The following is a 22,495-nucleotide window of genomic DNA, read 5'->3' as shown; positions in this document are numbered from 1 at the left end:
GAGCAAACAGCTATGGCTGATCTTCAGCCCTGCCCTAAGAGGCCCCGGGTCTCAGTGTCCCTTGGTAATCGATGCAAGCACCTCTGAGAGAAAGCTGCCCTCGAGTTCCGACTGATGCCAGACAGTCCAGTTTCTCCCCATATGTCCCCAGAGACTCGCCCGGAATTAGAGTTCAGAGCAGTCGGAAGCTTGTGTCTCCCTCCCGATTGAAAAAGACAACCCCGTCCTCAGTTGTCAGCCCTTTCCACGTGCGCCTCCGTACTTCTGCACTTTACTTAGTCCGCACCTTCTCTGAGTTTCAGTGTGCTTTTCTCTTTCCTTCTAGTTGTAGAATTTCCACTCAGCCAGCCTTCCTGTGGTTCTGGATGATGTCCGTTTTGTCTTTTAGTTCTATTTTTGAAGTGGTTGTGCGAGGCAGCAATTTTCGGTGTTTACCTATGCTGCCATCTTGGTTTCTCCTGTCTATATCTTGTTTTTTGATCCATCTTGATACTCTGTCTTTTGAATACATTTTATTGATTTCAGAGAGGGAAGGAGAGAGAAAAAGAGATAGAAACATGGATGATGAGAGGGAATCATTGATTGGCTGCCTCCTGCATGCCCCCTACTGCAAAGTGGGCATGTGCCCTGACTGGGAACCAAACTGCGATTTCCTGGTTCACAGGTCAACACAACCACTGATCTACACGGCTGGGCAGGCAATCTCTGTCTTTTAATTTGTGGATTTAGACTGTTCAAAGTGATTACTGGTATCATTGGATTAACATACTCTATTTTTTACTGTTTTCTATTTGTTACTCTTGTTTTCTATTCTTATTTTTGCTTCCACTCTTCTGTTTTTTGTTTTCTGGTTTTAATAGAGCATTGCATGTGATTACATTTTCTCTCCTTTCTTAGCATATCAGATGTAGTGGGGTTGTTTTTTGTTTCGTTTTGTTTTACTTTTTTAAAAAATAGTGGTTGCCCTGAGTTTGCAATATCTATTTACAGTTAACCCCAATTCAGTTTCAAGTAACACTGCACCACTTAACACTGTACCACTTCCTGGGTGGTGTGGGTACTTTATTGTTGAGAGTTAAGAGTTCTTTATGTATTCTAGACATAAGTTCCTTATCTGATGTGTGATTTTCAAAAATTTTCTTCCATTCCATTAATTTTTTCACTTTCTTGATGTGTTTTGAAGCACAAAAGTTCTTAATTTTTTAAAATTAATGTAATGTCCAGTTTATCATTGTTGTTGTTGCTTGTGCTTTTAGTCTAGGAAACCATTGCCTAATCCAAGTTCATAGAGATTTATACCTATATTTTCTTCTAAGAACCTTGTAGTTTTAGCTCTCATATTTTAGGTCTTTGATCCATTTTGAATTAATTTTGTATATGGTGTCAGGTAAAGGTCCAACTTCATTCTTTTTGCATGTGGATATTTCCTTGTCCCAGCACCATGTGTTGAAAAGACTATTCTCTCTCCATCTTTAATTATCTTGGCATCCTTGTCAAAATCAACTGTCCAAAAAATTGAGGGGTTATTTTTGTATTCTCAAGTCTATTCTATCGATCTATGTGTTTATCCTATGCCAGTCCTACACTGTCTTGATTGTTGTAACTTTTATGTAGTAAGTTTTAAAATTGGGAATTGTGAGCCCTCCACCTTTTATTAAAAAACAAATTTCTTTCATTCATTGATTCTAGAGGAAGAGGGAAGTAGGGTGGGATGGAGGAAGGAAGGGAGGGAGGGAGGGAGTGGCAGGGGGAAGGAAGAGGGAAGAAGGGAGGGAGAGGAAAAAAACCACTGATTTGTTGTTCTAGCTATTCATGCACTCATTGGTTGACTCTTGTATGTGCCCTGACCAGGAATCAAATCCGCAACCTTGGCGTATCATGACAATGCTCCAAGTAACTGAGCTACCCAGCCAGGACCACCTTTATTCTTTTTAAAGATTGTTTTGGCTATTCTGCTTCTTTTAAATTTCTATATAAATTTTAGGATCAGCTTGTCAATTTCAGCTAGGATTTTGATGGGTTAGTGTTGAATTTGTAAATCATTTTTAAGGGTATTTTCATCTTAATTATAGTAATTCTGCTAATCCATGAACATAAGATGTTTTCCCACTTATTTAAGTGTTCTTAAAAATTTCTTTCAACAATGTTTTGCAATTTTCAGAGTATAAATTATATATTTTTGTTAAATTTATTCTATTTTGATGCTTTTATAAATGGATTTTCTTCTTAATTCTTTTCTAGATTGTTCACTGCAAATGTATAGAAATACAATTGATTTTTAAAATATTGAGCTTGTATTCTGCAACCTGCTGAAATCACTCAGCCTATCTTTTTTTTTTTTTTCCAGATTCCATTTCAAATTCTGGCTGGACACCAGGAACTTGTGAGTTCTTGTCACTTCTGTGTGAATGACACAAAGCTCCTCAGTGGCTCCTTTGACTACACCGTGAAGCTGTGGGTAGGTGGTGGAAGCAAAGCATCCTGTCAGCTTACGTTACTTCTTGTAGAGAGTTCCCCAGTGCTGAAGTCCAGGTCTCAAGGATCACAAGGATTTGGGGAGGCCTTTTTGAGCAAAGTGCAGGAAGGAGAAAAAAAACCAGGGCTCACATGAGTGTGAAGCCACTGGAGAGAGATGAGGTTAGTGTAGCAGCTGTTAGACTGTTGGTTTGGAAACAGTGGGAGCAGGGGATAGAGACCACTGGCCTGGGAGCGCCTCACCTTTTGTTGGAGAGTCCCAGTGTGTCTAGGGCAGCCGTGGGCAAACTACGGCCCGCGCGTTTGAAAAGAATAAAACTAAAAAAAAAAAAAAAAAGACCGTACCCTTTTATGTAATGATGTTTACTTTGAATTTATATTAGTTCACACAAACACTCCATCCATGCTTTTGTTCCGGCCCTCCGGTCCAGTTTAAGAACCCATTGTGGCCCTCGAGTCAAAAAGTTTGCCCACCCCTGGTCTAGGGCCTACCTGGGGTCTGAGCTGTGTCATCTCTTTGGGTCGCTCGAGTCAAAAAGTTTGCCCACCCCTGGTCTAGGGGTCTGAGCTGTGTCATCTCTTTGGGTCACTTATTTGGAAAACTGAGTTCCATCCACAGAGATGGTATGGCCAGGCCTTGCTGGTCACAGAGGATAGAAAAGTGGCCAGGCCTGGGATCTGTTTATGATGGGAAGGTGGGAGAGGCAGACCTGAGATCAGTATCCAAGGTGCAGGAAGCAGGGGAACGAGGAACAGGGGTGTGTGTCGTGATCAGACAAGGTTGCAGAGAGGTGGCCGCCAAGAGCTCTTCTGAAGCCTTCTGGGCAGAGCCAGCAGACCCTGGCAGGTCTGTTGAGGGGCATTGCTGATCAGTCAGGAGCAGGGCTGGGGGTGGCAATGCTCACAGATGACTGTGTGGCTGGAGCTGGGCACACGGTGGAGGACAGTCAGCTCTGAGTTTTATCATCTCCTCTAGCTTCAGGGCAGGAGAGGGACAGGGTGGAATGAGTCAAGGATGGTTCCTGCACCTTGGGCAGGGGGTGGGGTTCCTGGGTTCTGGTTCAGGTAACCGGTGGAGGAGAGCTTGGAGGAGCATCTTTTCTGTCATTGGTGGGTACCAAGGCCAGGAAGACTAGGCAGGCGGGTTTGGGAACTGTCCAAGTGGTTCAGGCCCCACATTTGGGACCCCCTCGCTGTGTGACCCTGGACGATGTCCTTTCACCCTTTTGAGCTGGACGAGAGTCATAGAGCAGGTGGTTCTCATGATTTGATGTCACAGACAGGCTCAGGGCCGATGTGGAACTCAGTCCACAGCTTCAGTCAGTGCCTCAGTGACCTCTTGCTCTCTGTCCCTCTCTCCTGTTGATTTGAGGATGCTATGGATGGATCTATTATCCGGGATTTTGACGACGGGCCCAAAGCTCCTGTTTTGGAGTGCAGTGTCACGGCTGACAGCAGAAGGTGACCTTTGCTTCCTTCCCACGGGTCAGGAGCAGCGAGAGTGAGAAGGCAGGCCAGTGGGCAGCACACCAGGGACAGTTGAGTAAAAACAATGTGGGAATTTAATTTTCATGGAAATTTATCTTACGTAGTGGACAACAATTGCCTTGGAACATGCAATATAATGAGGCAAAGGTACATTTTTATTGTTTTACTAAATGTGCAATAAAACATTTTAGAATGAAATGAGCTATCAACGTGTTTTTTTTTTCTTTTAAAAATTAGACATGTGAGCAGAAGTGATTGATCCTTGTGAGTTGTAGCTATCGCCTTAGAAGAAGAGATGCCCTAAACACGAAAGAACAGATCTGGGCGGCTGAGGGAGTGAGGCAGGAAGAGGTGGTGCTGGTGCGCTTTTGTGTCAGGTTCTCTCTGTGTTCAGTGAGAACCCACCTGGAGCATCTTTAGAGAGATTACAGTGTTATTTGCAATCTTGGTCCTAAATGATCAAAATTTTCTATGAGGAAACCACATGCATAACTGTCTCTGTCATAAAGACCCTGTGCTTGTCATGTTATTCCAGAATTACTGCGGCGGCCTATGACAAAACTCTGAGGACCTGGGACCTTGAAACAGGCAAGCTGCTGGTAAGCATGCCCTGCCCAGTGGAGGTGTCGGTGCATGGGGTCTTGCCGGGCCTCAGGGAGCCTTGGGGTGGGAAGAGAAGCCAGTCTTCCAGCAAAAGAGAATTTTCTCAGGGACCCAAGATGATGGAGCATGGGCATCGGGGAAGGAGAGCTCGCAGGAGCAGGCAGGAGCAGGACTCTGCTTGAAGGACGGATACCAGTGGGGTGGGGGTGGGGATAACGGGTCATGGCATTTCAGGCTGAGGGAAAGAGGCCCTCCTCTGTGAGATCGGGATTTGATGAGGCAAGAAGTAGCACAGAGGCCAGAGGAAAAGGCCCCTTGGCCAGAGCATAAGGGTCTGGGCCTTTCCCCATCTGTTCTCCATCTTGGAGAGGCCACCACCCATCACCCAAACTGCCCTGAGACCCCCCTCTCTCTTGCCCAGTCCCCAGCAGCCCGGCCCTGCTCAGGCATCTCGTCAGGGTCTCCTATCCCTTTCCCAGTGCCCTTCCCCCAGCAGCTCCTCATCGCCTCTCCTCTCCCTTCCTCCTCTTTTCTCCCCTGGAAAAAACAATCTTTCACCAAGGCTGGTGTTGCTCAGTGATTAGAATGTCAGCCCTCACACCGAAGGGGCCCGAGCTTGATTCCCGATCAAGAGCACATACCTGGGGTGCAGGATCTATCTCTGGCCCTGGTTAGGGGGCGTAGGGAAGGCAACCAATCCCTGTGTCTCTCTCACATCAATGTTTTTCTCTCTCCTCTTCCTCCCCTCCTATCTTCTTCTCACTCTCTCTGAAAAGCAATGGAAAAATATCCTCGGGTGAGGATTAAAAAATAATAAATAAACAATCTTTCTCTTAGTGCAAAGGTCAGTTTATATTCATTGTAAACTTTTTTTACAAAGACAAATCAAGATAAAAAAAAAACAACAACCCAAAATTAAAAACCTTAAAACCCCCAGAGATTATAGTTAACATTTTGTTGTCTCTTTTCCTATGTTTACATATGTTTACATAGGAACACAGACAAATATGTTCTGTTAACAACGTAGTATCATTTCAGTACACATCAGCATCATGCTTTTTAATGGGTGTGTGGATTCCATGGGACAAATAGGTCATGCTGTGCTCCACCATTCCCTGGTACAGGGCATCGGCTGCTTTCACTCGTCATAAACAATGATACAACGAGGAAAGTTTGCATATAATTTTTATACATATGCAGCAATATTTTTTTGGATACAGAGCTGGATTTTATTACTAATTTGGTACAGAAACATGGTGCTTTTTAAAATTGCTCTCCAGAAATCTGTGCCAACTCATACGCTTGGCACTGGAGGAGAGCACCCTGTCTCCCACCTTCACATATCAGATATCATAATTTAAAAAAACCTAACCAGTTTTGTAGGTGAAAATGAGACTACCATTGACCTTTGAGCATTTTATCAAATGTTTACTTCTTCTCTTGTAAATTTCCTGTTCTTGCCTCCAGCCAGTTTTCCTAATTTGGATGCTTTCTTTGCCAAAATGGACAGGGATAAAGTTGGCCATTACTAGAACCTCGCTGCCGGTTCTGCTGGGTGTTCTCCCTGCCCTTGTTCATCAATCCTGGACATAGATTAATTAATTACACTTATTAATTAAAACCAAGTGAACTTAAAAATTCAGTTTCTTATTTGTACTCTCCCACTGTAAGTGCTCAAGGGCCACATGTAGCCAGTGGCTAGGATATTGGACAGCATATAGATGGAACACTTTTATCGTCACAGAAAGCTCTACTGAGCAGCTGGGCTAGAGAGAAAACAACTTGTTAATCCTTGCCCTATTTCAGTGGAAGATCAGGCATGAAGGCTTCATCACCTCCTGTAACTTTTCTCCTGACGGTAAATATGTGGTCTCGGGCTTGGATGTGGATCACGGAATCTGTATAACAGACGCAAGAAATGCCATGACTGTGGCACACGTCAAAGGTGAGTTTGCATGGGTTCCCTGCTCTGTTCTGTCGGCCATGGTAACAGCTGCTTGTCACTTGACTGACCGACTTTCAATTGCTTTATTTGGTGAAACTGTAATAATATGAGCCACATAATTAAAGATGGGACACGGATTGCTAAAAACACTGTCTGTTAATACCAAGACTGGTCCTCATCAGTTAAACTTTTTCGTTCAGTTTGTGCTTGTAATAAATGAAACAATGTTCTGCTTCAACCTCACGTAGACATTTAAAGCCCAACCTCCTATTGAATGGAAGCTCAGCCTTCTTAATGTTTTGCTCTACTTTCTAAATATTAAAATAATAATTATTGTATGTCAATTTCCTGGTTGTGATATATCATTATGCAAGATGCTACCATTGGGGGAAACTGTGCGTACAGGATCTCTTCATGTTATCCTTGTAACTGCATGTTAGTTGACAGTTATCTAATCTAATAAAAGACAAACATGCAAATCGACCGTACCTTCACTACGCCTTAAGCCATGCCCACCAGCCAATCAGAGTGACTATATGCAAATTAACCCAACCAAGTTGGCGGCCGGCAGCCACAGAGCTGGAGCGGGCAGGAGGTTTGATTGCTCCAATGATGGAGAAAGCCAAGCTTCCCCCCTGCCACAGCCGGCTCTGAGCTCCACTCAAGGCAACAAAGTTTCAATTATAGAAGATAAATAAACCCCAGATACCTGCTTTCAGCCAGCCGTGGCCACAGAGCTGGAGTGAGCAGGAGGCTTGGGTTACCCCTGGTGATGGAGGAAGCCAAGCTTCCCGCCCACCCTGGCTGGCTCTGAGCTCCACTCAAGGCTACAAAGTTTCAATGATAGAAGGTAAATAAATCTCAGAATAAAAAAGAAAAAGAAAAAAAGGAGAGGCTGGGAGCTTCCGTCACCAGAGGGCTTGGCCAGCCTGAAAACAGCCATCAGCCCCTCACCCAGGATGGCCAGGCACCCCAGTGGGGATCCCACCCTGATACGGGACACACTTCAGGGCAAACCAGCCGGCCCCCACCTATGCACCAGGCCTCTATCCTATATAATAAAAGGGTAATATGCAAACTGACCCTAACAGCAGAACAACTAGGAATCACTGGTCACTATGACACACACTGACCACCAGGGGGCAGACGCTCAATGCAGGAGCTGTCCCCTGGTGGTCAGTGCGCTCCCTCAGGGAGAGCTCTGCTCAGGCACAAGCCAGGCTGATGGCTGCCAGCACAGCGGTGGTGGTGGGAGCCTCTCCTGCCTCCTCAGCAGCGCTAAGGATGTCCGACTGCAGCTTAGGCCTGCTCCCTGCTGGCAAGTGGACATCCCCAGAGGGCTGCCAGGCTGCCAGAGGGATGTCTGACTGCCAGCTTAGGCCGAATCCCCTGGGGAGCGGGCCTAAGCCAGCAGGAGGTCATCCCCTGAGGGTCCCAGACTGCGAGAGGGCACAGGCCGGGCTGAGGGACCCCCCCCCCCCGAGTACACAAATTTTTGTGTGCCGGGCCTCTAGTAGCAAAATAAATAGTTAAAAAATACATAAAATACATAATCTTTGTAATAAAATTTGATGTGTAAAGTCAAAAGTTAAAGACTGTTGTACCTGTCCTGTCTCCTCCCCAGAGATGCCTATTATAAACAATACTAGAGGCCCGTTGCACAAAGATTCGTGCAATAGGCCTTCTTTCCCCTGGCTGCCAGCACCAGTTTTCCTCTGGCACCCGGGACCCAGACCTTTACTCTGGCCACTGCCTTCCATCTTCGCTCTGGACACAGTCCTTGCTGCGGCTGGAGCCTTCAATCTTTGCTCCTCACTCCGGCCAGAGTCTTCAGTCTCCAGCCAGAGCTGCTCCTGTAGCTCCTTCTGCCCCCCATCCTCCCCCTCATAGCTTGATCGCTGCTTCGCCTGTAGACCTCGCCGATGGGCTCCTGGGTCCCAGGGGGCCGCCTTGCCTGCGGCCTGGCTTTCCGGCGGCTCCTGGGGTCACACACAGGGGCCTGGATGGCGGCTCCTAGTGTCCCGCCCTGCCTGCAATATGCGAATTAGCCGCCATCTTTGTTGGCAGTTAATTTGCATATCACGCTGATCAGCCAATGGCGATGGTAGTGAAGGTACGGTTAATTACCATGTTTGTCTATTATTAGATAGGATGTTGCTGCGTGGCCTTCCTGAACTGTGTGTGTGTGTGTGTGTGTGTGTGTGTGTGTGTGTGTGTGTGTGTTTGCACACACAGTGTTATTTCCTGTATGTGCTTTATGTCTGTTTTTAGCAATGTGGACCCAATATATGTACAGTGCCTCACAGCTTGTATCTTTCCCTTAATGTGTCACATCCTACTCTACCTCTCCTCACACTCTGGGTTCTAGTTGCTCACCATGCTTCTCCATGCCCTGTCCCACCTCCAAGCTTTTGCTCATGCTGTTCCTTCTACCTGGAGCACTCTTCCTGTCCTGCTTCCCTTGACAACTTCTGGGCCTTCCTCGACCTCTCAGGGCTGCCCCAGGCTGGGCCAGACTTATGCTGGCCAGGAGCTGTGAGATACCTCTCCCTCCTCTCATGGCCCCTGGCATGCTGCGGGGCATGGCCCACTCAAGGGTGAATCCCCATCAGACTGGGAGCTCTGCTGGGACAGGGAGCAGATAGGCTGTGCTCCTTGTTCAAAGCCTGGCACATGTGGTAGGCATTCAGGAATGTGTGAGAACTGGAATGGTGTTTCTGGACTGTTGTCACTGTTGGGGAGTAGTATGAGCCTCTGGGCCATGAGAAGCAAGTGGCTCAGGATGTGGAACATGGATAATGAGACCTTTCTCTGTGCCGCAGATCATCACAAAAGATCAGTCACAGGCTGCTGCTTCGACCCTGATAGCCAGAAGGTGGCTTCTGTCTCGTTGGACAAGAGCGTCAAGATCTGGGATATTACATCCCAGGCCACCCTGCTCACCATCAACACGTGAGGAGGGGCCCCAGGAAGCCGGGCAGCATCCTGCAGCAGGGAGGGGGCAGGGTCCCCATTCATGCCCTCCTGGGTTTGGCCTGCATACCTTCGGCTTGTTAGCCAGCATCCATGCTGGGCATCTCCTGGGCAGCTATGAAGAGGCTGCAGAGGGGAAAAGGGAAGGCGGAGGGCAGGCCGGGGAAACCACCAGCCTGTGGGATGGGACAGACTTTGGGTGCATTTGTCTCATTGGGAGCCAACATAATCTTAACTGATTTTAACGTTTGCAAGTAGTAAACATAAATATTTTGTTACACACACACACACACACACACACACACACACACACACACACACTTGCTTCAACTGTGAAACATAACTGAGAAAACTCAAGAGGAGAAGGAAAGTCTACTATATTTACCCATATTTTGCTTACTATGTTCTGTCTTCCTTCCTGATGTTCCAAGTTTCTTTCTTTTACTGCTTTCTTTCTGTTTAGAAAAACTTCCTTTAGACATTCTTTTAGGGTAGGTCTGAGGGCCATAAATTCTCTTAGTTTTCTTTAATCTGAAAATGTCTTGATTTCCTCTCCATTCCCAAAGGCTATTTTTGCTGGATACATAAATCTGGGTTGACAAGTTTTTTCTTTCAGCATGTAAAAACTGTCATGTCACTTTCTCTGGCTCCCGTGGTTTCTGATAGAAATCCACTGTCATTCAAATTGCTTCCCCCTTTTAGGTGAGGTGTCATTTCTCTCTCGCTGCTTTCAAGATTTTTTTCTCTGTCTTCACTTTTCAGAAGTTTAATTATGATGTGTCTGTGTATAGATTTCTTTGAATTTATTCTATTTGGAATTATATATTTTTGAATCTATAGGTTTATGTGTTTTGCCAAATATGGTAACATTTCAGATGTAATTTCTCTGATTACTTTGTCAGCCCCACTCTCTTTCTCCTTTCCTTCTGGAACCCTGGTGAAACAAATGCTTAGATATTTTTGTTATAATCCCACAGGTTCCTGAGGTTCTGTTTTTTCCCCCCATTTTTTTTGATAGGTTAATTTATATTGTCCGCCTTCATAGTTACTAATGCTCTTCTCTGTCCTCCCCATTGAGTTTTTAATTTTGGTTACTGTATTTTTCAGTTCTGAAATTTCCATTTGATCAGTCTTTAGATCTTCGATTCTTTTTTTGGGGGGGGGCCTGAGGATTTCTATCTTTTTGTTTGTTTCAAGCGTGATTATAATTGCCCATCAAAACATTTAAAAAAAATTTAATCTCCACCAGAGGATTTTTTTTCTAATTTTTTTTTTATCCCCCCCTGGGGGTTTTTCCCCCCCCCCCCCCCCATTGATTTTGAGAGAGAGGGGAAGGGAGGGGCAGAGACACAGAGAAACATTGATGTGAGAGAGACACATTGATTGGTTGCCTCCTGCACATGCCCCAATTGGGGCCGGGGATCGAGCCTGCATCCAAGGTACATACCTTTGTTCGGAATCGAACCCATGACCCTTCAGTCTGTGGGCTGGTGCTCTAACCACTGAACAAACTGGCTAGGCTAATTTATTTTTAGAGAGAGGGGAAGGGAGAGAGAGAGAAAGTGAGGGAGGTGAAAGGAAAACATCAGTTCATTGTCTCTGTATGTGCCTCAAACAAACCCAAAACTTAGGTATGTGCCCTGATCAGGAATTGAACCCGCGACCTTTTGGTGCGTGGGACAACACTCCAACCAACTGAACCACCCAGCCAGGGCCCATCAAAGCATGGCTACTTAAAAGAGGTAGGGATGGGACTGCAGTTTCCCCCAAGATATTTGGCTGGAGTAAGGTGGGTATTGTCTAAAGGTATTCTGTTTTCTCAGGCTCTGCCTTTGGCTAGGGAGAAGGCGTTCATTTGGAGGCCTTTCCTTTGTTCGCCCTTGCCTTGTTGTTGTTGTTACAGGTTTTCCAGTGCCCAGTCCAGGATATATGAAGCAAAAGGAAAACCCTAGGGCCTCACAGCACGCCCCCCTTTGGTCCCAAGAGTCCTGGCTTGTCTGCCTTCTTTTCTCCACCCTCCAGTCTTCTGTTGTTCTCTGTGCTGCACAGGAGGAATAGAGAGAAGTGCATTGACTCCATCTTGTCCAGACATGCACGTGCAACACAAGCACTTCCCCCAAACATTGGTACTAAGAAAAATGGGCTTTGATGAGAAGTGGAATTTGTTTGAAATGAGAACCCATCCTGGAAAATAGATGTAGCCCTGGTCTGAGCCCCAGTGACAGTGTCCAGACTCTGGGGCGGCCTTTATTTTCCATCTCCAGGTTTAAACCCAACGAGAGTGTCTGGATGCCGAGATGGCTCTCAGCCCAATAGGCACAGGAATTTGGAAAGTTTTACCCTGAATGCCGCTGGGAAGTTGACTCCTCCCCATGCCCCCACCACGCCCTTGATCTTGCTCAGTTTGCGCATTTCAAAGAACTGAAACAGAGTCCAAAATTCTGACCTGAGCACTAGTTTTGTCCAACCCTTTCCTCAGGGGGAAGGATTGATTTTATGATCCAGGCTACTCAGAGATGCTCATTTATGTTCATAGATTTGCTTGAAAACTCTGTCTATAACAGGAGATGAGAATCATGGGAAAAATACTTTGAGGATTACAAACAACAACAAAAAAGCAGCAAAGTGCTCACAGATTTCTTTTTTCAAAACAAGAAGACATTTAAAAATTGAGAATGGATAGCCCAAAACTATAGTAATTAAATGCACAACATTACAATATGCTTTAATGACACTGAAGACAGACAAAGAGAGAGGGAGAAAAAGAGAAAGAGAGCGAGCAGTTGGGGTAAAGAGGAGTGAGTGGGAGGGGGTGGGGCAGGGGGGCTGGGGAGACTAGCCAAGCCTCCAGGTCCTGGAGGGAGAGGAGGAGGAGGGTGAACGGGAGAGCCATGTGATCCAGCACCAGGCCTGACGGCTGTTAGTCCCTTAACCATCCCCACAGCTTTTCCAGCTGCTCTTTGTCCTCAAGCCCCAAGCAGCTCTGAACAGTGCAGCGGTTCTCTGCAGGGGCAGTTGGACCCCAGTGGACACTTGGCAGTGTATGCAGCCAGTTTTGTTGTCACAACTAGGTGTGAGGGCTACTGGCATCTAGTGGGTGGAGCCCAGGGATGACACCCAACATATTACAATGTACAAATCAGTTCCCTATCACAATGAGTTATTCAGTACAAAATGTCAGTATTGCCATGATGGAGAAATCCCGGAATAGTGAGACATAGTTAGAGCAATTACTGTCTGGACCATTGTAGACAGGAATGAAGTTCATAGGTCACAGGGCATCAGCTCCAATGCCCTCTCCCTTCACCCTCCCCCCATGTAGGTGGGCCATCAGATTTTGTAGGAGCCAAGTGCTAACATGTGCACCCTTCCATCTGTTTCAGGGCACATGACAATGCAGTATCAAGCTGCTGTTTTACCTTTAGTGGCCATTTCCTGTGTACAAGTTCTTGGGATAAAACCTTAAAAATATGGAACGTCCATACAGGGGAGTTTCGAAACCAGGGAGCCTGTGCAACTCTGATGCATGGCCATGAAGGTTCTGTGAGTTCCTGCCAGTTTGCCAGAGACAGTGAGTAATACACACTTAGGAGGATTCTGCACCTGTGGGAATGCTGGGCAGGGTTCCTCATGTTTCATTCATGTGAACTTTCCTCAGCACAGAGTTGATTTTCAATGCTGTTGGCAGTGAGGGTAGATTTCTTTTCCACAAGAACAACAACAACAACAAAAAAGGCAAGAGAGAGATTCATAGACATAGTTTGTAAGGGATAGAAACTCAGTTCAATGTGGTGTTAGTAGCAAAAGAAATTAACTCCTGTAATGGGAAAGTCTAGGGTCTGGTCTCACTTGAGATGTGGCTGGGTCCAGACACTCAGACTATGTTGCCAGGGAGCCAACTCTTCTACTTAGATCAGCTTCTTTCTTGTATTGGTATTTTTCCCCAAATAGGCAAAGTGGCCCCAGGTGGTTCAGGCCAACAGCGGTTCTGGCTGCTGGCACTCCTGGAGAAAGAAACTCCCTCTGATGGTCCCAGCACAAGTCCCACGAAAGACTCCCATTGGCTCAGCATGGGTCACATGCCCATCTCTGAACCAATCACTTTAGCAGGGGATGAAAGGTACTGATTGGCCTGGTCTGAGTGACTTGTCCATCTCCAGAGTTAGAGGTTAAGGTTAGTACACTCTGAAGCAGAAGGACTGATAATAGGTGAGGGAAATTGGGAAGCTATTTCCAGATAAAGGGGCAATGACAATAAGCTGCCATGGCAGCTAACCCCCGTGGGGGAGTGACTGCTCCTGAGACCCAGGAGCCAAAGGTTAAACTCCTCCATCTTCATGGAGTGTGTGTGGGGAGCACCCAGTCAGTACCCACACAATCACAGTCTCACTTGAGAAATGCAAGGGTTTTTCTGAATAACTTTTCCTCTTCAGAAGCAGCCTCTGTGAAAGTCAGACCCCACTACGAGGTGCCCTGCCAGTTTCTATCCTTGGCTTTATTGGGTTCAGAGTTGCACAGTCAATCGCTGCTATTTGCAGATTTCATCTTTGTAAATTACAGGCTAAAATTTATTTGTAACCCTGGCACTTTTGTGGTCACTCGTGGATATGTGGATTGCAGCAGGGAGCTTGAGTTAGCCTGTGCATGCATTCCCAGCTGAAGTTGAACAAGGTGACTCGTGGCCTTCTTGTTTCATCTCTCTTATCATACTGTGTACTTTTTGTGGTCTATTTAGTGACACGTTTCACAATTTGAGCTTTTAGTTGGTGAGTTACTGTTTAAGACAGACCCCTAATACAGGGTTGCACTGCTGTCCAGTGTTCCTAAGTGAGACAAAGCTGCGATATGCCTTATGGGGAAAACACATGTTACAGAAGCTTCATTCAGGCAAGAGTTACAGAACTGATGGCCATGAATTCAATTCTAATGACTAAACAATATATATAAATAAGGTGTCTTTAAACAGAAACTGACATAAAACAAGGTTATGTATTGATCAGTTAAGAAAATGTGACCAGAAGCTCACAGGAACCTAACTCTGTATTTCCCTTAAGAACAATGGTTCAGTATTTGCAAATTCAGTGTTTGCAATGACTTGACAGAATATAGCTACCATTAGTAATGAGAATCAACTGTAATTGGGGTTGAACCATCAGGAAGGGTCAGAGTCTCTTCAGAGTGAGCCATGAGGCACCTCACTGACGCAGCCTCACACCCGCTTGGACCTCCCACAGGAGGAAGCAGTTGGCTGGGGAAGATGACCCCTTGAGACTCTGATTTTGTGTTGCAGCATCTTTTCTCGTGTCTGGAGGGTTCGACAAGACTGTGGCTATTTGGGATGTCGGAGAAGGCTACCTGAAGCACTCCTTGAAGGTACCAATGCCAGCATCAGATAGAGCATCTGAGCTCTGTTCCTTAGTCATTCCATGCGGGGTGGTGGATGCTGGGGGCACAGCAGACCTAGATGTCGCCTGTGGAGCTGATACCCCTGTGGGGAAGGACAAGCAAATCATCAACAGCGTGAGTGAAGTGGAGAAACCACAATGGGCGATGTGGTAGAAACGGACTGCAGGGACAATCCTTGGTGGGTGGGAAGGGAGGGCCTCATGGAGAAGGTGGCCTTTGAGCTGAGAAACAGATGGCAAGGAAGGACTGGATGAGTGAGGCTCTTGTGGGAGGGAATTCCAGGCAGACGGAAAAGCAGATGCAGAAACTCAGAGATGGGAAAGTGTTTAAGAACAAGAGAAATTACTGTGCAGAAGGCTGAATGCCACAGTGAGGTGCTCACAGAAAGCTGTGGGCTCCAAAATTGGGTGCTTTTGGCTGCAAGTTAGAGAAGACTCCACTCAGAGTAGCTCTATAATAAGGGCATGGATTATCCAACATGGCCAGATTCCAGAGGTCGGTGGTCCCAGGACCAGCTCCTTCATTGCCGCTGTTCCACCCTAAGATGTCTGCATACTCCTCGATCCTATGATTTCATAGCACCTTTGGCTGGGAATGCTTGCATCCATGAGTCTGGGTCTCTCTGTTCCCTGTGACCAAATGTAGACGATGTCCCCTTGATCATCACAACATTCAGCCTCCCATGGCTGGTCTGCCTGAGCTTTCTTCTCCGAGCATTTGGAGGGGCAAAAGGAGTTTATATCACAGCAAATAAATGGCTTAAAACTCAATGTTCAACTGCCCTGTGCTTAAAATTAAGTCCCTTTGTCCTCCTGTTAGTTTGTTCTCACTTTTCCTCTCCTCTCCTCTCTCTCTCTCTATTCTTCCACCCTCAAATTCCTGCCCTTTTGTTATGCACATCAGTTTAACCTTCTCTCTGGTTCCCTGTCCTTCTACCAAACCATGTTGCCTCACTGTCCACCTCTTTGCAGAAGAAAAAGGCCAAAGAGTGATAAGGATGCTAACACAGAGCTGACGTCATCAAATGTCTGGCCAGCAATGGTGTCCATCTCCTCTGAGCTCCTTTGTATCTGAGGAAAACTATCCCCCATTTGCTTAAGTTTGTAGTCACTTGAAGCCAAAAGCCCTCTCACCAATTGGACCTGTGAGTAGTGTTCCCTAGAACAAAGGAAGCAAAAGCCTGCAAGAGGTGCTCTGGCACCAGCTGGGAATACAATAATTCTTTTCCTGTCCTCCTGTTTTTAAAAACACACGAAGGCCCAGCCTGTGTGGCTCAGCGGGTGAGCGTCACCCCCTGCACCAAGAGGTCACAGATTCCATTTCTGGTCAGAGAACATGCCTCTGTTTCGGGCTCAATTCCCAGTAGGGGGTGTGCAGGAGGGAGCCAATCAATGATGTTCCTCTTTCATCTGCTTAAAATTAAGTCCCTTTGTCCTCCTGTTAGTTTGTTCTCACTTTTCCTCTCCTCTCCTCTCTCTCTCTCTATTCTTCCACCCTCAAATTCCTGCCCTTTTGTTATGCACATCAGTTTAACCTTCTCTCTGGTTCCCTGTCCTTCTACCAAACCATGTTGCCTCACTGTCCACCTCTTTGCAGAAGAAAAAGGCCAAAGAGTGATAAGGATGCTAACACAGAGCTGACGTCATCAAATGTCTGGCCAGCAATGGTGTCCATCTCCTCTGAGCTCCTTTGTATCTGAGGAAAACTATCCCCCATTTGCTTAAGTTTGTAGTCACTTGAAGCCAAAAGCCCTCTCACCAATTGGACCTGTGAGTAGTGTTCCCTAGAACAAAGGAAGCAAAAGCCTGCAAGAGGTGCTCTGGCACCAGCTGGGAATACAATAATTCTTTTCCTGTCCTCCTGTTTTTAAAAAACACACGAAGGCCCAGCTTGTGTGGCTCAGCGGGTGAGCGTCACCCCCTGCACCAAGAGGTCACAGATTCCATTTCTGGTCAGAGAACATGCCTCTGTTTCGGGCTCAATTCCCAGTAGGGGGTGTGCAGGAGGGAGCCAATCAATGATGTTCCTCTTTCATCGATGTTTCTATCTCTATCTCTCTCCCTTCTTCTCTCTCTAAAAATAAAGAAAATAAAAAAGACATACATGTGTTCCACAAGCCTTTACATTCTGTGTTCCACCTTAAATGTCCTTGGCGAAACCAGGGAAGCACAATTACTAGTAGTTACTCTTAAATGTAAGCAACATTGGGTTCTTCATTTTTTTTGTTTTGTTTGTTTTTGTTGTTCTTATAAAACCTTTCTTCTAGATCAGCGGTTCTCAACCTGTGGGTCGTGACCCGTTTGGGGGTCGAACGACCCTTTCACAGGGGTCGTCTAAGACCATCGGAAAACACATATATAATTACATATTGTGTTTGTGATTAATCACTATGCTTTAATTATGTTCAATTTCTAACAATGAAAATACATCCTGCATATCAGATATTTACATTACGATTCATAACAGTAGCAAAATTACAGTTATGAAGTAGCAACGGAAATAATTTTATGGTTGGGGGTCACCACAACATGAGGAACTGTATTAAAGGGTCGCAGCATTAGGAAGGTTGAGAACCACTGTTCTAGATCCTTGTTAAAATTCTGTTTTCCACAGGGCCATAATGACTGGGTGATGGATGTTGCCATTAGCAACAACAAGAAATGGATCCTGTCTGCTTCAAAGGTAAAAGTGGCCAACCTTTGAGTGACCTAAAATCTCTATTGCATTTGTGAGAATTGGTGATAGGAGAAATGCTATTGTCCAGTAAAATTCTTGGGCAGGCTCAGTTTGAGGGCCACACCTGGCCAGGCCGTCCCCCTCCAGGGAGCTGCATGCACAGGGAAAGGAAGTTCCTCTGCCCCTCATGTGGGGAGTTGCCAGGTATTTCTGGGTCTGCACCACTGGCATTTGAGTTTTATCGGAACAAGGGCCTGGACAGACTGGTAAGTGGTAAAGCCAACCAGAGCCTTGGAGGGGGAGGCATCGGCTGCAGACAAGGAGCAGAGATCACCCTGAGGTCCCAGGTGTCTTCCCTCCCTACCTCACTGCATCCTGGGATTCCCATTTCAGTGGCACATAGCGACTAGCCCAGGATATCCTGAGGGCTGTCCTCCAGGTGTGAGGACCAGAGAAGTGGGGCGTCACCTTGCCCCCCACCTTTATTAGAGACATGTCATTCTCTAAGCTGAGAGTTTCTAAATCTATGAGACTGTGGACAAGACTCTGCCCGGGCAGTATCAACCCAGGATACTGCCATGCCTGACAGAAAAACCGTATGTGTCATTTTTTAATTTTATTTTTTAAAGATTTTTTTTTTCAACCCAGGATACTGCCATGCCTGACAGAAAAACCGTGTCATTTTTTAATTTTATTTTTTAAAGTTTTTTTAATAAATTCATTTTAGAGATATATCAATGTGAGAACACACACCCACTACCGGGGATTGCACCCCCAATCCAGGCATGTGTCCTACTGGGAATCAAACCAGCAACCTTTCAGTGCATGTCCTAATGGCCAACCAACTGAGCCACACCAGCCACACCAGGGCTATGTGTTATTATTTTAATACTAGAGGCCTGGTGGGGTCCCTTGGCCTGGCCTGCAGGATCTGGCCAAAACTGGCTCTCCGACATCCCCTGAGGAGTCCCGGATTGCAAGAGGGCGCAGGCCAGGCCAAGAGACCCCACTGGTGCATGATCGGGGCCAAGGAGGGACTGCGGGAGGGCTCCAGAGCGTGTCTGGCTCATCTCTCGCTCAGTCCCGGATCCGCTGGACCCCAGCAGCAAGCTAACCTGCTGGTTGGAGCGTCTTCCCCCTGGTGGTCAGTGCTCGTCATAGCGACTGGTCAACAAGTTGACTGTCTGCCCCCTGCTGGTCAGTGCATGTCATAGCGACTGGTCGACAGGTTGACTATCTGCCCCCTGGTGGTCAATGCATGTCATAGCAAGCAGTTGAGTGGCCTTAGCATATCATTAGCATATTATGCTTTGATTGGTTGAATGGCTGACCAGATGACCAGACACTTAGCATATTAGGCCTTTATTATATAAGATAAAAACATGAAAAAATGCCCTGGCCTGTGTCACTCAGTGGTTAGAGTGTCAGTCCACACACCAAAGGGTTGAGGGTTTGGTTTGATTTCCAGTCAAGGGCATTTACCTGGGTTGCAGGTTCAATCTGAGCCCTGGTCAGGGGTCATTCGGGGGGCAACCAATCAATGTGTGTCTCTCACATTGATGTTTCTCTTTCTCTCTTTCCCTCCTCCCTCCCTTTCACTCTCTTTTAAAAAAAATAATGGAGCCTGGCCGGTGTTGCTCAGTGATTGAGTGTTGACCCAGGAACCAGGAGGCCATAGTTTAATTCCTGGTCAGGGCACAGGTTGTGGGTTCAATTCCCAGAAGGGCATGCAGGAGGCAGCTGATCAATGATTCTCTCTCATCCTTGATGTTTCTATCTTTCTCTCCCCCTCCCTTCCTCTCGGTGAAATCAATAAAAACATATTTTTAAAAATTGCTATTAAAAAAAAAACAATGGAAAAATATCCTTGGCTGAAGATTAAAAGAACAAAGAAAGAAACAAACAAAGAAAGCCATGAAAAATGATTGTCAGTTATAACTCAAGAAAGTGGAAAAAAGTAAAAATTAAAACAAAATATGGAAAATGAGTGTTTATTTGAAATTATGTTTTATTCTTTATGTTTTACTTTTCTGTTACATAAATGCTCTTATTTAAATAAAGCAACAATAGGACTAGTAACTACTAGCAGTAATTAGTAGTAATTAATAGTAGGACTAATTAAACAAATATGTTTAAGAAAAATATAAAACATTTTATAATTTTTCTTTCTGTCCTTGGATACGGCAATTTATTTAGATTTTTAAAAAGTCTTTATTGGAGAGAGAGACTCCTTGCCTCCTATACGCATGACCCGGGGACAAAATGTGCCCTGACCAGGATGATGCTCAACAAACTGAGCTACACCAGCCAGGGCTCAGTGTATATTCTTATTTTTTTTAAATATATTTTTATTGATTTCAGAGAGTAATGGAGGAGAAGAGATAGAAACATCCATGATGAGAGAGAATCATTGACCAGCTGCCTCCTGCTTGTCCCCTACTGGGGATTGAGCCTGCAACCCAGGCATGTGCCCTGACCTGGAATGGAACTGTGACCTCCTGTTTCATAGGTCAATGCTCAACCATTGAGCCACATCGGTCAGGCTGTATATTCTTAAGATACATATATGTAAGACTTTATAAAAAAGAGAATATAAATACAATAGGATTGATTAATTAACTATTACTTATATTTATTTATTTCAGCTTTATTGAGATATAATTGATATATAACATTGTATAAGTTTATGGTGTATAATCTGTTGATTTGACACACTTATATATTGTTAAATAATAACCTCCATAGCCTTAGCTAACACCTCTTTCATGTTGCATAATTACCATTTCTTTTTTATGGTGAGAACATTTATGATTTATACTCTTAATCAAGTTTCAAGTTTATAATACAGTATTATTAACTATAATCACCAAGCTGTACATTAGATTACCCAACATTATTCAATTTATAACTGGAAGTTGGTACTCTTTGACCAACATCTCCTATTTCTTCTTCTTTTTTGTTTTTAATATATTTTTATTGATTTCAGAGAAGAAGGGAGGAGAGAGAGATAAAAGAATCAATGATGAGAGAGAATCATTGATCAGCTGCCTCCTGCACAACCCCCACTGGGGGTTGAGCCCACAACCCAGGCATGTGCCCTAATCAGGAATCGAACCCGGGACTTTTCAGACCACAGGCCAATGCTCTATCCATGGAGCCAAGCCGGCTACGGCCCAACATCTCCTATTTCTTCTATCCCCAACCCCCTGTAAACACTAATCTACTCTGCTTTTAGGAATTTGGCTTCTTTAGATATCACTATAAGTGAAATCACTCAGTTTGTCTTTCTCAGTCTGACTTATGTCACTTAGCATTATGCCCTCAAGGTCTGTTCATGTTGTTGCAAATGGCAGAATTTTCTTCTCTCTCATGGCTGAACAATATTCCATTGTATCTACATGCCGCCTCTTCTTTATCCATTCATCTGTTGACAAACACAATAGCCAAGATGTGTTTCCATATCATGCCTATTATGAATGATGCTGTAATGAACATGGAAGTGCAGATATCTCTTTGGGATCTTGTTTTCATTTCCTTTGGAAATATACCCAGAAAAGGGATTGCTGGGTAATATGGTAGTTCAATTTTTTATTTTTTGAGGAACCTCCATACTGTTTTCCATAGTGACTGTATCAACTTACATTTTCACCAATAGTGCACAAAGGTTCCCTTTTCTCCACATCCTCATAGCACTTACCTCTTGTCATTTTGGTGATAGCCTTTCCTTTTCATGTACCTGTTGGCTGTTTTGGAAAAATGTCTATTCAGTTCCTCTACCCATTTTTTAATTGGAATTTTTGTTTTTCTGTTATTGAGTTGTATGAGGTGTTTATATATTTTGGATATTAATCCCCTATCAGATATATGATTTGCAATTATTTTCTCCCAGTCCACAGACCTCATTTTCATTTTATTGATTGTTTCTTTTTTTGTTCTGTTTTGTTAATCCTCACATGAGGATTGTTTTTTCATTGCTTTTTAGATAGAGTAGAAAGAAGGGAGGAAGTGGGGGAGGAAGGAAGAGAGAGAAAAAGAGAAAGAGTAAGAAAAAAAGAAAGAGAAAGAGAGGAGAGAGACACATCGACTGGTTGTCTTCCACAGGAGCCCAACAGGGGAGGATGGAGAGCGAACCGAGGTACATGCCCTTTTCTGGAATTGAACCCGAGACCCTTTGGTGCGCAGGCCAGTGCTCCACCCCCTGAGCACACCAGCCAGGGTTGACTGTTTCTTTTGCTGTGCAGAAGCTTTGTCGTTTGAGATAGTCCCAGTTATTTATTTTTGCTCTTGTTTCTTGTGCTTTTGGTGCCATATCTGAATGTTTATTTTCCTGAAGGTATTTTTAAGATCAAGCTTCATAATGGCATGTAAACTTTGCAGATCTGTGTAGTTTGATACATATTGTTGCATTTGAAATATTGTGTGTATTGTAACTGGCTTTATACAAAATAGTGAATAGTGGAAATTGTATAATTTAATCATATACTCAAAAGTATTAACCAAAAAAAAAAAAAGAGGCACAAAAGTTTTAAATTTTGATGAAGTCCAGCTTATCTATTTTGTATTTTGTTGCTTGTGTTTTGGTGTCAAATCTAAGAAACGACCGCCTAATCCAGTGTGACAAAAATTTACTCCTATGTTTACTTCTAAGTTTTCTAGTTCTTCTAGTTTTAGGTTTTGGAACCCTGGTCAAAAATAACTGACAATAAATGTGAGGGTTTACTAATATTTTGGGCCTCAGTTCTATTCCATGGACTTATGTTTCTATTTCTTATGCTTGACCTACCCTGTCTTGATAACTAGCTTTGTAGTAAGTTTTGAATCCTCCAAAGTTGTTCTTCTTGTTCTAGATTGTTTTGGCTATTCTAGGTCCGAATTTCCATCATATGGATTTTAGGATCAGTTAGTGCAGTGGTTGGCAAACTGCGGCTC

General features: G+C 44.8%; 1 protein-coding gene across 1 annotated transcript in view; it reads left to right on the top strand.

Moving 5' to 3' along the window:
• Positions 1 to 22,495, top strand: part of WDR88 (WD repeat domain 88) — a 36,561-nt gene that overhangs the window by 9,111 nt on the left and 4,955 nt on the right. Inside the window, exons 2-9 of the mRNA XM_005862669.2 lie at positions 2,348 to 2,458; positions 3,848 to 3,936; positions 4,499 to 4,562; positions 6,373 to 6,511; positions 9,334 to 9,463; positions 12,868 to 13,055; positions 14,775 to 14,857; positions 17,504 to 17,572. Coding sequence (XP_005862731.1) covers positions 2,348 to 2,458; positions 3,848 to 3,936; positions 4,499 to 4,562; positions 6,373 to 6,511; positions 9,334 to 9,463; positions 12,868 to 13,055; positions 14,775 to 14,857; positions 17,504 to 17,572 — 873 coding nt within the window. The remainder of the gene's footprint in view (positions 1 to 2,347; positions 2,459 to 3,847; positions 3,937 to 4,498; positions 4,563 to 6,372; positions 6,512 to 9,333; positions 9,464 to 12,867; positions 13,056 to 14,774; positions 14,858 to 17,503; positions 17,573 to 22,495) is intronic.

The sequence above is a fragment of the Myotis brandtii genome, unplaced genomic scaffold (genome assembly GCF_000412655.1).
Source record: "Myotis brandtii unplaced genomic scaffold, ASM41265v1 scaffold165, whole genome shotgun sequence".
Taxonomy (NCBI): Eukaryota; Metazoa; Chordata; class Mammalia; order Chiroptera; family Vespertilionidae; genus Myotis; species Myotis brandtii.
This window is presented reverse-complemented; position numbering and strand designations above follow the sequence as displayed.